The sequence below is a fragment of the Cricetulus griseus genome, chromosome 8 (genome assembly GCF_003668045.3).
Source record: "Cricetulus griseus strain 17A/GY chromosome 8, alternate assembly CriGri-PICRH-1.0, whole genome shotgun sequence".
NCBI classification, from domain to species: Eukaryota; Metazoa; Chordata; class Mammalia; order Rodentia; family Cricetidae; genus Cricetulus; species Cricetulus griseus.
In genome coordinates this window covers 54,911,177-54,926,850 of record NC_048601.1, presented here as the reverse complement: position 1 = coordinate 54,926,850, position 15,674 = coordinate 54,911,177, and the positions used below count along the sequence as shown (strand labels likewise).

Below are 15,674 nucleotides of genomic sequence, written 5' to 3'. Positions count from 1 at the left end.
AACACTCTCTACTTGCTTGCCCTCCACAGGCTGGAGAAGGAGAGGCACAGGGAGAGGATATTGTCTCGGGCAGCATAGCAGAGAGGAGGCAGTCCTGTCTCCCAGTGACGGCTCTTCAGAACTGACCAAAAGGGATGACCACAGAAGAAGAGAGAGCCATTGAACAATGAAGCTCGCCGGCTCTGTGTGCTCAACAAGGACACTAACTCATTTTCTTGGCCACATCAGAATCAGTAAGAGCAAACAGGTGGCTTATAGCCCTGGGGTCTCCACCTCTCAATTCCTGACTCTACCCATAGCTCTGATACCTTGCTGCCCCGACTGCAATCAGAGGCCACTGGGATCTCCTATATCTCCCTCCTCCCTCCTGCATGACCTCAACCACAGACACCTCTTTTCTCCCTGGAGGGAAAAGCCTACAACCCACTGACCCATCTCCTCTTTCTTCTCCTTGGGGCACCTGATTCCACCAACCAGGCCAGCTTTGCCTTGTAGCCAGTGATGGCCTGATGTAAAACCTCATTTGATTACTCCTTGCTCAGAGTTCCTTAGGAGCATAGCAACTCTCTTTCACAAGATAAAGCTGCAAATGCGCTGGCTGCCAGCGGCAGCTGTCACCTGTCTGCAGTTACCCATTTGCAAAGCTCTATGATTTTCGTTCTGAGTTGAGAGTGGAGCTGTAGAGAAACAGGTGGTTGGAGAACATGACATCCAGGCTCCAGTGCTGAGGCCTGGCCATGATAAGGGAAGGACTGAGTTCTCATGGAGCAACACTGAGAGGCCCAGGACTTGAAAGCTCACACATCTGAGCGTTAAAGAGCAGCACCTGTTCCTGGCCCTCAGCACACACACAGAGGCATGTACCATAGCTCAGAAGTAACAGAATGAAGACTGCTCGCCAGAGACCAGCCTCCACCTAAGCCTCCCCACAAGTGAAGGTACCCCCATTTCCTTATGCTTCAGTACTTTCTGGAAGTAAACAGCATGTTAGCTTTGAGCCAGCTTCATGCAGCCACAGCTGGGTTAACAGGCAGCACTCCACTCAGCAGGATGTGAGGCTGACCTGTCTGCCCAGAGTGTTAAAATGAGAAGCCACCTTACACATGAACTGTCATTAGCAAACCTACTTGGTGTTCTCAAGGGTCTTCTGCATTTTCTTGGTCATTTTGTCGATTGCTGCCTGCCTCTTCCCTTCTGCTAACAGGTCTATCTTGTTCAGCACCACAACCAGCTTCTGGCAGGCGATCTGGCCAATCACAAGGCACTCAGCGGACTGTGTCTGCATTCCCTTGGTCACATCAATCACGAGCATCATTAGATCAATGATCTGGGCACCTGGGGCAATAAAAGGTAGGTTAGGAGAAGAGGTGGCTTAGTGAGCCTCCCAGGAAGTCATCATACCCAGCCCCACAGAGCACTGCAATAGTGGGCAGTTGGGGAGGAAGGCTGGATACTTCCTAGTCAGTCCAAGTGAGTATACTGACTGGTATAGCCTCATCAAGCCACAGGAGCACCGGGAGAGGTGAGCAAGCTGAGGGTCTTCTCAGGGCCCCATGGCAGTGCACAGTACCAAAGCCCCCACCTCTCTGCTGCACTATTGCTCACTGCTCACATTTTTATTTCACTCAACAAGGGGAGATGTTGAGCAGGGAACCTCAAATACCTAGCTACCTGCCCTTGAGGGGTAAGAGATGGGGAGCACTTCCTCCCAGAATACCTGGGTTGCCTACACTAACTGCCTTAAGACTGGTGCTCACCATCTACTAACTTTGGTGCTACGCTCTGCTTATGGAGCTTCTGCTCGTTCTAAGTTGTTGGCGAACACAGACCTGCTGTATGCACAGCTGGTTATGTACACATGTATAGCATGCCTGAGTAGAACAACAGCAGGTGCTCATATGACAGGGCAGGCAGTGAAGAGAAAGAAGCAGCCACTATGTTAGAAGCACAGGTGTTAAGAAGCAGGGTGAGCACACCCTTTGTAAGGAAGGGGACATGGAGGATTTAAAGTTATTCAAGTCAATATTTTAGAAATATAAACATTTATATTTATGAATAATATTTAGTTATCATTTCAATAACTTAGAAGGAAAAAAGTATGAGTTAGGGAAAGCAGGAAAACGACATGTCCCCCTCTGAAATGAACAGTAATTACATCTTCAGTTTACAAGACCTCCTTCTAAGGACTTCAGGACCACACCATGATCACTAGCAAGTCTGACGATGCTGTTCTGAAAGTGAGTCTGACGACCAACCCCACCTACTACTGTGGGAGAGGGAGGCCTGGAAAAGACCTCTGTCCGTGGTTGCCACACCAGCAATGAGTGCTAGGGTTCTATGCTGTATCCTCATCATCCTGTTTCAGATGCATAAAGGCTCAGAACATGGCAGTACATGCTCTAAGTTACATGGCCACCTGGCACCAAAGGGAACTACTGTGTTTGCTGCTCTCTGAGGCCTCCTAGTCAGTGCTAGCTGAAGCTCTGGCCCCAAGGAGCAACAGTGTGCCCGAGTGTAGGCAGGCTTGACATGGCCCAGCCTCGGCTTCTATTTGCCGGGCCAGGCAAGGATCCAATGCAGTTAGAAGGACAGATGCATGCAGCAGCATTCCTTGTTTAAGTCACTGGATGGTAGGTAGTACCCCAGATCTCAGCTACAGCTGTGAGAGGGACACTGGCTATCCCATGTCTATGAACAGGATGTATTTCTACAACCCAACAGCTTTTCACAGAATGGAGGTAACAGCCTCCCACTATGTAATGGATACCAACTAGCCTCTGCTAACCATCTCCAGTCCAGTTCAAGCCAGTTGTTCTCTAGCGACGCAGCCTCAGACTGGCCCTCCACAATCCATCTTCTAGTGTCCCCCCAAAGAACATGCTAAAAATACATAACTGATTCACACTGCTGGAGACCTTTAGAGTGGTATGTAAATATCTTGGAGACAGTTACCAAAATGTATATAATTGGAACTGGAGAGATTGTCCTGCAGTTAAGAATACTGGCTGCTCTTACTGAGGATCAGGGTTTGATTCCCAGCAACCAAATGATGGCTCCCAACTGTCTATAGCTCCGGTTCCACGGGGTCTAATGCCCTCTTCTGGCCTCCAAGGGTGGACACATGGTGTACAGACATACATGCAGGGTAAACACCAACATATAAAATAAAATGGAAGGAAAATGCATATAATCTTTGACCCAGCCAAGCTTGTAAAAGCATAGGACAAACTTGCAACATCTATTGTTATTGAAGTTGGAGACCATGTAAATGTCACCAGTGGGAAACAAGCTTAAAAACAGATAGTTATACCATGAAATAGAATAGTACACAGTCACTGCAAAGAGCAAAGGATCCTTTTACTACTGTAAAACAGTCTGCAGTAGGGGAGAAACATAGGACAGAATAACATGTGTTGTAGCCAGTGTAAAAGATTATGCATGCCCCTATACGCACTGCAGATGAATAAGCATTTGCCTCTACACACACGAAATATCTGATAGAATATAGAAAAATGGAGAAAAAAAGAGTGGTAGGAATCCATTCTGTTTCTTTCTATTTCAAATGGGTGTGTAAGAGATCTAGTAGTATTTTAAGTACTTAAATCAAAGAGTGAAACAGACCTGGCAGAGTTGCTGTCCTATTAAAAGACCCCATTGCCCTCATAAAGCACAAGCTTCCCAATATGGCCTCCAATCTTCCTTCTTTTTAACCACTGGTAGCTACCACAGGCCACACAAACTTTGCCCCCTGGTTGCATGGTGCTCCCTTGTCTCCCATGAGATAAGCCTGAGCCCATCACACCAATAAGAGGCACCTAACCATCTATCAATGTTCCCAAACATAGTAGGCCTTGGGCCTGGTTCCAGGACCATGGAATTAGTTCTGTAGCCACTAGAGGAACTAAAGCCTATAGGCAATCCATGAAGAGGGCATGTGTCATGTCCTGGGCACCTATCTTTGCACAGACTTAGAGCAGAACAGCCCAGCACTTGGCCCTGAAGATCTCTGGCTTAGGGCTAATTCCAACTGTCCGGGTTCTCTCAGAACTTCGGTCCCAAGAACTTCATAAATGAGGAAAACCGGACTTTGGAGAAGCAGAATGAGTATCTGTGTTATATACTGAATGCCCAGAGTAGACATCCGAACACCTATGCCTGAGCTCTCACCCACTGTGCTACACAGTCAGTCGGTTCCCATGGGGACATGAGGCCCAACAAATCCCCATTCTTAGTTCCTACCCAGGCCCCACTTGAGAACTGAGGTGCCCCTGTATTGATGCTCACCTGTGCCTGCCTGGGCACTCTGTCCAGGACACTTGCTCCAGCCTTATTGCCCATAGTTCTGGTCCACCTCACCCCAGGCTGAGTTCTCACCTGAAGACTTGTCTTTCAATATTTATGCAAAACACAAAACCCAGCTTAGGCACAATTAAATAAGCCCTTGTTGAGTGAACTGAGCAATGTTAGCTCCCCCACCTCCTCCACTATGTTGACTAGGAGTCTGTTCTTTCTCTCAAAATCTAATTTCCAAACTACATATAACTACCCAGAGCCTCACTTGCCTGGCTGGTAGAGAGAGACCAGCTTATGAGCTCCACACATCAGGCCCTCCCTCATGCTGGGATTTTGGCGATGGAAAAACAAAACTGACCATGACACCTAGCTGCTAGTGCAGCCAGGACCCAAGTACCAGGAGCCAGCAAAGCTTCATCTGCAGTCTTATCTGGCATCCACAAATGGTCTTTGTTGCAGCAAGCACACAGCTCTGCTCCAGGAGATCCTCTGCAGCATGGCCAGTACTGGGAACTTCTAAGGAAAGCAGAGGTCATGGCCACTTGACTGTCGCACTGAGAACAAGGGCACTGCTGCAAACCAGGGTCAGCTCCAGGCAAATGCCCACTGTCGGGGAGCCGCTCCTAGTTCCTCCCGTTCTTCATCAGACATTTGATCAGGCAACAGGAAGTGATACAACTGACCTGTCTTGCCTTTTTCAAACTCCCTAGTATGCTCATGGAATGAATCAGACAGTGTCCTTCCCAATTCCCACGAACCCAGGGTAGAAAATCACCCTGAGACTAGAGGGATAGAGTGAGCGAGTGGGTGGGAAATAAGACAAAAACTCAAGGCTTACAAGGGACCCTCTATACTTAGCCATCTATCAGGGCTTTTCATCAGCATTCTGACCACAGAAGCCTTGAAAGGTTTGCAGAGCAATTATTACAGGGTTAAAGTTTCTCTCTACTTTAAAAAATTACAATCTTCAATTCTGTAGATTGCATATCTTAATCATTTAAAAAATAAAAATAACAAAAAACTTACAAAGGTCAGCGTTTAACAAGGTCTGAGCTATCTGTGAGATGTAATTTTCTTCCTTGGATTGGAGGAAAAAACTGTTCAGAAAACAATGTTTTGGCTGGGGAAAATGATAGAAAACCTTAAATATATTTTAGCATCTATAAAATCATATTTTCTTTTAAAAAAATCAAAAGGAGCAAGCATTCTAAGAAGAGGAAATAATATTAAATTTAAAATAATGAAAACTTGCTTTCAGCTCTCGACTTTTTAGGTACTCAGTAACAGTTAAATATACCATTGTCATCTATGTGAAGCTGCAGTGGTAACTGCTTTTAAAAAAGATTTTAGTTTTACTATTTTTAATTATGGATAGGGGTGTGTGTGTGTGTGTGTGTGTGTGTGTGTGTGTGTGTGTGTGTGTGAAGACTTACAACAAGTTGTGGCCATTTGGCTTTGCTAAGCAGAAGCTACTGGGGTGTAGAATGGTTGGTGTATTTCTGTTTTTCTCTCTCTAGTTTCCCGTAATTAGGACAAGCCTGGACAGTATGGGGCTGCTGTGAATCCCTGGTATTCCTGGGCAGCTCACATATACCCATAGGCCTGTGCTCCCCACATCAATGCAGCAAGGAAGGAATGCTACTACTATCTCCCAGTAGTACATGAGGTGGCCCCTCACCAGGCATCATTTGTTAGTGACAGCCTGAAGCACTGTATCTGACACTGGAATAGGAATCTTTATTGTGTCAACTGATCTACAAAGATGGGCTCCTCTAAACACCTGGGCCAAATCCTGGGTAGAGAGCCTGGTGAAGAGCTGTAACAGGTGATGACATCTCCCCAAGCCATCCAGAACTCCAGATGCAAGCAGCAATGAGACCTTCTGTTCTTGAGGTAGAAGACCAAGTGGATCAAGTGGTCCAGAAGAACAAGTTTCAGGTGTCCATACCCAGAGTACCAGGGTGGGAGTGAAGCCAGTCCAGGTCTAGTAGGACCTGTGGGCTTCCCAGTCACCCAGAAGCCCATAAACAGCAGTATTAGAATGAACTAGATGGAGACAAACCTGGGCTTGATAAAGGAGTCATTTAGCCTCTACAGTGTTGTGAGGTTTGAATGCATGGCCAACACCAACCATTCAAGAGGTGCACATAAAATCCTCTCAGATCAGCAGATGTGGAAGGACAGGGCTTTCGTCCAAAGAGCCAAGGAGAAGATCCCTGAAAAGAAAGGCGAATTCCCAATTTCACCACATCCTGACCATTCTAATCAACTCCTGCCCAGTGCTGGCTCCTATCAAGTTTGAACTGTGACTTCCCCACCAGTGCTGATCCTCACTTCAGGCCCATATGGTAGAGGCTCTTCCAATTTCCTAAACAAACCTAAAGATCAGTTTGCACAATCAACAACCAAAGAAACACTCAAACCAAGTGTTGTCTGACTTTTTTTTTTCTTTTTTTCTTTTCCTATTGCCAGCTGCCTGTTGGCCAGAGTCCCACATTCCTGAGTCCTCTGGGAACCCGGGGGCATCCCATAGACCAGGTGGGCAATGCCCTGCAGGTGGCAAAGGAAGGAGAGCAGACTCAAGTGAAGGCGATCTGCCAGTATCCCCTAGGACACACGTGCCATCTGAGACCATTGCATTCATCACCACCTCAGGACACCCGCAGAAGAACAATGCCAGCCATGTCTGCAGAGGAGGGACGGGGGAACAACAAAGGGAGACCATGTAAGAGATCAAGGGAAACTTTCAACAGGATGGACGAGAAAGCAGTCAAATAGAGGAGTTGGACTCCAGCCAAGAGTAGAAAATGCCAAAATATTATAAAAGCTGGGGATTGGCTGAAAGCTCCAGAGCTAAGTGAGGGCACAGGATGCCCAGTTTTGTAGGCACAGAAGCCATGGGTTGAGTAGCTGTCCTTCTCCAAATTCCTTATCTGTAAATCAGAGCAAACTGTGACCTAGGGATAGCAGATAGCATCTGGATAAAAACAAAACTGGATCTCTATTTTACACCTTACACCATGATTCCAAATTAATCAAAGTTTCAAACATAAGGGTAGGCAAGATGGCTCAATGGATAAAGATACTTGCCACCAAGATAATTCCTATGACCCACACAATGGGAAGGCCAGAACCAACTTCTGCAAGCTGTTCTCTGACCACATGCAAGCTGTGGCATGTATGTACACCCACCCCCACACACTCCCACCCCCACACCCCCCCAGAGAGAGAGAGAGAGAGGGAGGGAGAGAGAGAGAGAGAGAGAGAGAGAGAGAGAGAGAGAGAGAGAGAGAGAGAGAGAGAGAGAGAGAACAAATAAATGTAATTTAATAAAATGTTTCAGCTAGAGACGGGGTGGCCCATGCTTTTAATACCAACACTTGTGAGTCAGGGGCAGATAGATTGCTATGAGTTCAAGGCCAGCCAGAAATACACAGTGAGACCCTATCTCAAAACAAACAAAAAAACCGTTTCAAACATAAAGATACAAAAGTACTAGAAGAAAAGGCATGGGGAAAGAAATATAATTTTAAGGCAAAGCATACCCAGGTAAGGTACATAGCTCAGAGGCCAAAACAGGAAGCCAATAAACTCATCAACATAAAACTCAAGTATTTCTGCATGAAAAATTAAAGACAAGTCCAAGGCTGGAGAAAGGCCCAACATTCACATCAGGCTACTATCCTTAGTGCTTCTAAGTTCAAACTAATCATAAAAGCACCAACAATTTAATGGAAAGTGCCAGAGTGGCCAATAGAGAGCATCATACTGCTGACTGAGCTAGGGTGAGTGCTCGGCACACACCACACAGCCAAAACAAGATTCCAACCCTTAGGACCCAGTGATGTAAAGTAAAAAGCAAACACCTAACACAGCAAGAGGATTCCAGGTAGGCAAGGACACAGGAGAGGTAGACTCAGAACTATGCTTGGACAAATGGCTTGATATACAGCAGATCAATGGAAGGGTTGTCCACTGCCCATCTATGTAAAGACAGAGAGGAAACTCATGGATTGGAGGAGGAGGAGGAAGAGGAAGAGGAGGAGGAAGAGGAAGAGGAGGAGGAGGAAGAGGAGGAGGAGGAAGAAGAGGAGGAGGAGGAAGAGGAGGAGGAGGAAGAAGAGGAGGAGGAAGAAGAGGAGGAGGAGGAGGAAGAAGAAGAGCAGGAGGAGGAGGAAGAAGAGGAGGAGGAGGAAGAGGAGGAGGAAGAGGAGGAGGAAGAGGAAGAGGAAGAGGAGGAGGAGGAGGAGGAAGAAGAGGGGGAGGAAGAGGAAGAGGAGGAGGAAGAGGAGGACAACGACAATGACGATGAGGACGAGGACATGATGTCAGGTTGAGGAGAGCAAATAAACACAGACAGTCCACACATAAAAGAAGATATCCCACAATCACTAGGAAAACTTCAGTAAAACCACATTCAAATCCTGTGCTTCACCTACTGGATTAACTGTGTAATAGTGACTATGGTGAAAGAACCTAACACAGAATTAAGCCTGGCACTCATTCAGCCTGGCACCAAGTCACCCATTACAGACCAAAAACTGAAGGGCAGGGAGAGTTCCAGGCAGAAACATAAACAATGTCTACCCAGCCTCAAGAAAGTCCCAACATCCCAAAGTATGATTCCATCAAGTCCCCCTGGCCCGAACCCATGAGTTTACTGACTTTACCTACAGAGCATGGGTGAGAGATTACTGGCTGAAGTGTGGGTGACCCCAAAGCAGCTGCACTGAAAAGTTGTAACCAAACACTGATGACAGCTTCCCCGTAGCCACATAGGTGGAGCCCCCTTCAGTTAACCTCTCCCAGCCTCTAGACCAGCAACTGACTCTAAGGCCTCCTCCCACTAAGGAGAACTGTATATGAAGAGGTGGGAGGAGAAACTGGAATATCAGGTGAGGGTCCACTCCCTCTTCATGACTCAATACACCCAGATGGACACTTGCAGCAGACACAGCTGGTCTGTCGTCTACAATGGCAGATATTTCTGTACTTCATTTGAGGCGCATGTACTGTTGTCCCGTATCATTGTAAGGCCAGTTTTACTTGCCCTAAGTTAAGGGCTTCTTTTAGGACTGTATTTTTTTATGGGAGGGGGTGGTGAAGGATTTCAGATAGAGTCTCCTTTAGCTTAGGCTGGCCTCAAACTCACTATGTAACTGAAGCTGGCCTGGAACTCCTAAGTTGTGCTGTGAAGAAACTTTCCTAAAGTCAGGGCCATAAGGACAGTGGACAGTATGGGACTGATCACAGTGGTCAGTCTTCTTAATCTAAAGAGGCTTCCTAGTCTAAGTCTGACAGCACCAGAACCAGACAAAGGCATGTGGAGAAGGTCTAAGTTCCTCACAGGGTGACAAGATGTGTTGGCTATAGCTAATTTTATATCAATTTGACACAAGCTATAATCATCTGAGAGGGGGGAACCTCAGTTGAGGAAAGGCCTCCATAATAGCAGGCGGCAGACAGACAACCCTGTAGTGCATTTTCTTAATTAGAGATCAATGTGGGAGGGCCCAGCCCATTGTGGGTGGTGCCCCCCAGGGGCCTGGTGGTCCTGCATGCTATAAGGAAGCAGGCCAAGCAAGCCATGGGGAACCTGCCAGTAAGCAGCACTCCTTCATGGGCTCTGCATCAGCTCCTGCCTCCAGGTTTCTGTCTGGTTGAGTTCCTGCTTTGGCTTCCCTCAGTGGACTGTGTTTCAGGATATGTAAGCCAAATAAAAGCTCCCCACCCGCCACCCCCCACCCCCAGCCATGTTGCTTTAGGTCTTGGGAGTTTCATCATGGCAATGGGCACAATGGTTCTTTCTACTATTCTTGTAACTTTTCAACAAATATAAAATTATCTCAAAGTGAAAGTTTAAAAATAAAAAAGATGACTATGGTCAACGAGTCAGGGACAGAGAGAGAATATTTATTGAGCACCTAAGAGAAACCATCCAGAGGAGGTCATTTCTACCTCACATAGCTCAGGAAGAAGGACCTGCCAAACACACACCTCAGAGGTGGCAAAGCCATGGCTTGGGAAGATCTGAAGTGCCATGCCAATCACACAGCTAGCAAATGAGATAGGAACCCAAAGTGTGTTGGGGCAGTGCTTGCACTACACCCTGGAGTCTATGAAAAAGAGACAAAAGGGATTGGAAATATCAGAGCTTCCAAAGTCAGAGGCTATGGTCAGATGGTACCCAGTGGACTGAAAACTGCAAGAAACAGATATTTCCGAAACATGAGGACCTCAGTCCCACCTGGAGGAGAGCACTTCCAACAGAGGAAGGCTGTGAACGTGCAGAGCATGGAAGGCAGCATTAAGGAGTGTTTTCAGACACATGACTCTGCTTGAGCAACTGAGCATCAGTTAAAATAAGGCTCCCCACCTATAAGGCATGCTGGTATTTCTCAGGGATGCCACCTAGACTGTTATTTGCATATTCATGTGTTTAAAATGGATTTTGTTTACTTTAAAATAGGGCCTCACTCAGTATGTGGCCTCATTTGGTCTTGAACTCCTGGAATATAGAAAACCTCCTACCCCAGCCTCCAGAGCATCTAGGATCATGGCACAGTGCCTAGCTGGAAAGTTTGTAAAATATTTTTAAAACTGAATTTAGGTAAAGAAGAACGTTACATATAACAGCATATAACTCGTAGCAAATAGATAATAAAAAGAAACAAGATTTAAAACAGCATGCAATGTTATTAGATGCTAAGTAGGCTGGGTCCCTCACTCTGAGGGGCTGGATGGGAACACAGCATGACCTTTAGCCCCCAGAAGTCAGCAGACCGCTAGTACCAGCCTCACCTTGTGCCACCTCCTACCATTAGCACTTGGGAAGCTCTAAAAATGCCCTTTCTGAAGAGTTAGAGGAACAGCCAGGGTCTTCACACACAGCAGAGGCTCCCTGGCCAGGAGCAGTGATGCCATGGACTTTCCGGATGCAGGAGGGTTCATGGGGCCTGGCTCCTGACCCAGCAGGGGAGCCTGGCTGCTTGCTTCCTTCAGCTACTGTGTCACAGTCTATCTAGGACAATCTCTTCAGCTGGCTCCATACAACAGTGCAGCCCCTGTTCAAGAGCAGCAAAAAGGAGCAGAAAATGGAATTTGAAATGTAGAAATAAAATAATTGTGGGCCACGAGCTATAATTTGATTTCATGCTTTACAAGGAAATGAAAGAAGGCTTCCTTAAAAGTACGGGTTCTGCTCTCCCCACCCCTCCCCCATTTTAGCCATTTTAGGATTTCCTCTAGCACCGAAGAGAAAATAGGATTGTGGAAAATGTTCAGTTCTCAAGTGTCACCAGCACTCAGGGCAAGCTCGATGTTAATGTGAACTTCCCATTCTGGGTAAGAGGAAATTCTTCAATTAATAAACCGGGTGTGCGGAGGCCAGTCTTTAAGGTTTAATCAATTTCATCTGTACTTAGGATAAAAAGACTGACTATTCTACTTTTTTCCCCCTAGTTTTCCTTCTTTTAAAAAAATAATAAAATGAATGTTTTATTTTAAATTCTTTGAGGTTCATATCTCCTGTTTCAGGAAATATTGTCTATTTCATGCAGGGAGTATAAAAACTCCCCCACCACACTTCTTACTTCTGCTAAGAATCTGCATTCAAAAATAACTGAGTTATCCTCTGCCTTCATATACTATAACAACTTGGGAGATGATATGAGTTATACAGACTTTTGGCAGACACCTTGAGGGGCTGGGGGAGGAAGGGGAGCAGAGATGAATCACCAAATATGGATGCAGAACTTCTGGACGACCAGTGAGAGGGGATGTGGGAACGCAACTATGCCAAAGCCAGCAGCCAGAGCAAACTTCACATGGTGGTATCTGAGGCCCAAACACAGACCACACTGCAGCTCTGGGCTAAAGTGGGCACAGAGAGCATGTGGTATCTCAAGATGAAGCCTGGCATTATTGAACAGGCAGGCTTACTGGCCAACCAAGATCCTGTGTGCATTATAGGGACAAGGGATTTGTTCCCTCACCACAGGCCACTCTGTCTACCTGGGGTTATGAGCAGGAGCTGGGGGAAGGCCACAAGAGCACACCGAGAGTGTGAGCACTTGTCTGAAGTCTGCAGTGCTGCCCAAATGGTGGTCCTGCACAAGATGCCGGGCGCTCAGCCGGGCCCTAATGGCACACGCCTTTAATCCCAGCATTAGGGAGGCAGAGGCAGGTGGATCTCCGAGTTCGAGGCCAGCTTGGTCTACAGAGCGAGTTCCAGGACAGGCTCCAAAGCAATAGAGAGAAACCCTGTCTCAAAAAACAAAACAAAACAAAACAAAACAAAAACAAACAAAAAGATGCCCTGTTCTCTGGCCATCCAACCAGCACAGCCAGGACTACTCCTAACCGGTCTATGGTGCACAGAACAGCACATGATTAGGAAGGCACCTACCTGATCGGAACAGGAGGCCAGAGCTGTGGACCTGTATAATTTGGAGTCATCTTAGATCACTACTATTACAGGACACCTGGGAAAGCACCACTCTTATTTTATTTATCTATCTGTTTGTTTTGAAGGCAAAGTCTCATTATGCTACCCAGACTTATTAGGAATTCCTGGGTTTAGGCAATCCTCCTGCCTCAGCCTCCTGGGTTGTTGGGACTTGCGAGGTACACACCATTGCACCTGATTTATTTTTAGTCAGGGGTCCTGCCTATGTTATTTCCATTGTGAAAATAAGCAAGCAGACCTCATCATTTCTAACCAGTTACTAGCTGTAGTGGTCTAAACTTGGCAGGACACAGTGTCCGGTATGCCTCAGCAATGTGAGCATAGGAAAGACAGGAACTGATCCACATACAGAAGGTGCTCGGTCGATGTGGAAGAGGGAGGCAGGAAGGAGAGAGTGACAGGAACATGAACATGGGGCACTGGGCCCAACCTAGCTCAGCCTGAGGTTAATCCATGGGGCCAATTCCTCTGAACACAACGGGGATCCTACAGGGAGCCTTTCCACCTTCCGGTTTCCAGGCACACCTCAGCTGTGTAGGCCACTGTGTAGATAAGAGTGGGTTGTGGAACAGGCAGGGACATGCTGGACCCCAGCTATACCAAATGGCACTGTAAAGGGCTTCCATGTCTGTGTCTCGGCCTCTCCCATCTGCTGGGCACTATAAAGCTTACAGATGAATTTGCAACCCTCACTTGGGGTCTGAGACACACAACCACTTTCTGGGACTGGAGACCCTGTTCTCACTGATAAACACCCTACATTTCTGGAATGAGGACATAAGATACAGTGATCTAAAACATAAATGCCTCTGGGGCTGTGGGCACGTTGTTCCATGGGTGATGGAGCAAAGAGCAAGACCAAGTATGGGAGCATAGGGAGTGGAGACTCCTGAGCCCCTGGAGGGGAGAGTCTCCCCAGCTCCAGCCCACCACAGACAGGCAGGAATGCAGGCCTCCAGCTGCCAGATCTTCCACTTTTCAAGAGAAGCCAAAAATCTGGTCTATTACATGACATTTGCCAAATTTTAAACTTTGACAACCAATTCAAAAAATGTTTAAACTATATGACCCAAACCAAACATGCCTATGGGCCAAGACTGGCCTGCAGCTCCCTAGTGTGAGTTCCCTAAAGAGGATGCTCTCTAGAAAAGAATGCTGAAAGAAGGGCAACAAACACCAGTTCCTTTGGCCCTTACCTACCTGCATCGAAAAGAGCCTGGGCACCAGCATATATAGGTGCACAGTAACCCTTGCTCCTGGGAGCCCCTTTAGTGCCTGAAGAGGGCAAGGATGGAAGCTAAAGGTCAACTAAAAGTAACAGGGTAGTGGGCTCTGGTATCAAAGTGGCCACAAACTTGAGGATCACCCAGACCTCCAAATGGACTACAGGAGTTGAGTACTTTCCCTCCCCAGCCCTGGAATCTGCAGAGCTAATAAGGAGTTGGTGTTAGGCCCCCAGGCTCACTCTTGCCACCCCTTGGACAACGTGCACCATGGCCTGTCCCTCTCCATCGCCTCTTACTTCCCTGGTCTAGAAGGGGCGCCTTCCCTCAGCTGCATCATGTCCCAGGACAGTTCTGCTGTCCTGCTCAGTCCTCTGCAGCTTCTCTGCTGAGGTAGGTACAGACCTGGGCTGTCTTTCCCCTTGTACCACTAGCACACAGTAGGTGCTCAACACATACTCATGGAGTAAATGAAAAGCCCTACAAGGCCAAAGAGGTCCAGTACATTGAAGTTAGTCACATGTTGTTCAATGCAGGGACAACTTCTAAGAGAGATGCTGTTGGATGATTTCATCACAGGAACGTCACACCTTTTCACAGCCCTGAATATGTAGCCTCCATATTTAGGCTGTACCATTGCCTCCATCACTGACAGACTAACATATGGCATGTGACTTCCCCATAGCAATGACCAAACCCTTCTTTCCTTCAGTGGTAGTGTCCCAATTTGTACAAGGCCTGGTTCAATCCGCTGGGCCACTGAAGTGTCAGGTCAAGTACAGGATCATTCCCAGTGATGATCAGGTTTCAGGGATCGTCTGCTTGGAAAACTCTCAGCGAACCTGAGTGGAGAAGATGGTCTTCAAGTACCCATGAGCAGATAAAGAAGCCTCAACTTAGGGCACCCACCTGGTATAAAAGCCAGGTACTCCCTCCCAAGGCTCCTGATGCTGTGACACTCTCACTTTGGCTATGAGGAAAAAAAAATCAGCTGTCAGTGTGGCCTCAGACACAAACATGCCCCGGAAGACATGTGCCACCATGCCACAGACAGCCCTCCTTGTTTGTGGAGAAACCACGGCAGGGAAGTATGCATTAGCCTTGAGCAACAGAAAGGCAAGAGCTCAGGTCTGAGCTCTACCAGAGAGGAACACATCCTGAGGGCACAGGTTCATAGGGCCAGTGAAAGAGCAGCTTGAAAAACTGCCTGGATAGCAGCAGACAAAAATGGGGGGTGGGGGGGGGGAAGAAAGGACAGGATCGACCATAAAAAGTAAGTAAAATCAGCAGAATTCCTTCATGAAAAGGGTGGAATTAGCATACAGCCTCAGCTGCCAAGTGAGGCCATTGAAGCAAGCAATGTAAATGAGTTCAAGATACAATTAGACATTTTTCTGGACGGAGACTGGGGACTGAAGAGGCACCGCAGGCCCTGTTTCAGAAGGGGCAGCAGGAACACATCTCACTGTGAAGGGCTGCATAGCCCACAATGTCCTGTGGGCCCAACAGTTAGCAATTTGAGGGATGAACTCAATGAGAGGCCTGCCAGGACCGAGAGGCCCCTGGTGCAGTGGTGGGCAAGCCAGGCCAGTGTGTCAGGGAAGCATCCCCATCTTGAGGCTCCTCTTCCCCGTTGCTAATCTTCAAGATGTTCCATGCCTGCAACAGCTACCCCAGTTCCACTGGTACCA

The 15,674-nt window shown here is 47.3% G+C and overlaps 1 protein-coding gene across 3 annotated transcripts in view; it reads right to left on the bottom strand.

Moving 5' to 3' along the window:
• The window catches only part of Eefsec (eukaryotic elongation factor, selenocysteine-tRNA specific), a 203,752-nt gene that overhangs the window by 124,994 nt on the left and 63,084 nt on the right, over nt 1-15,674 (bottom strand). For all 3 annotated transcript variants that reach the window (XM_027428684.2, XM_035448590.1, XM_027428686.2), the window contains exon 2: nt 1,128-1,335. In XM_027428684.2, coding sequence (XP_027284485.1) covers nt 1,128-1,335 — 208 coding nt within the window. The remainder of the gene's footprint in view (nt 1-1,127; nt 1,336-15,674) is intronic.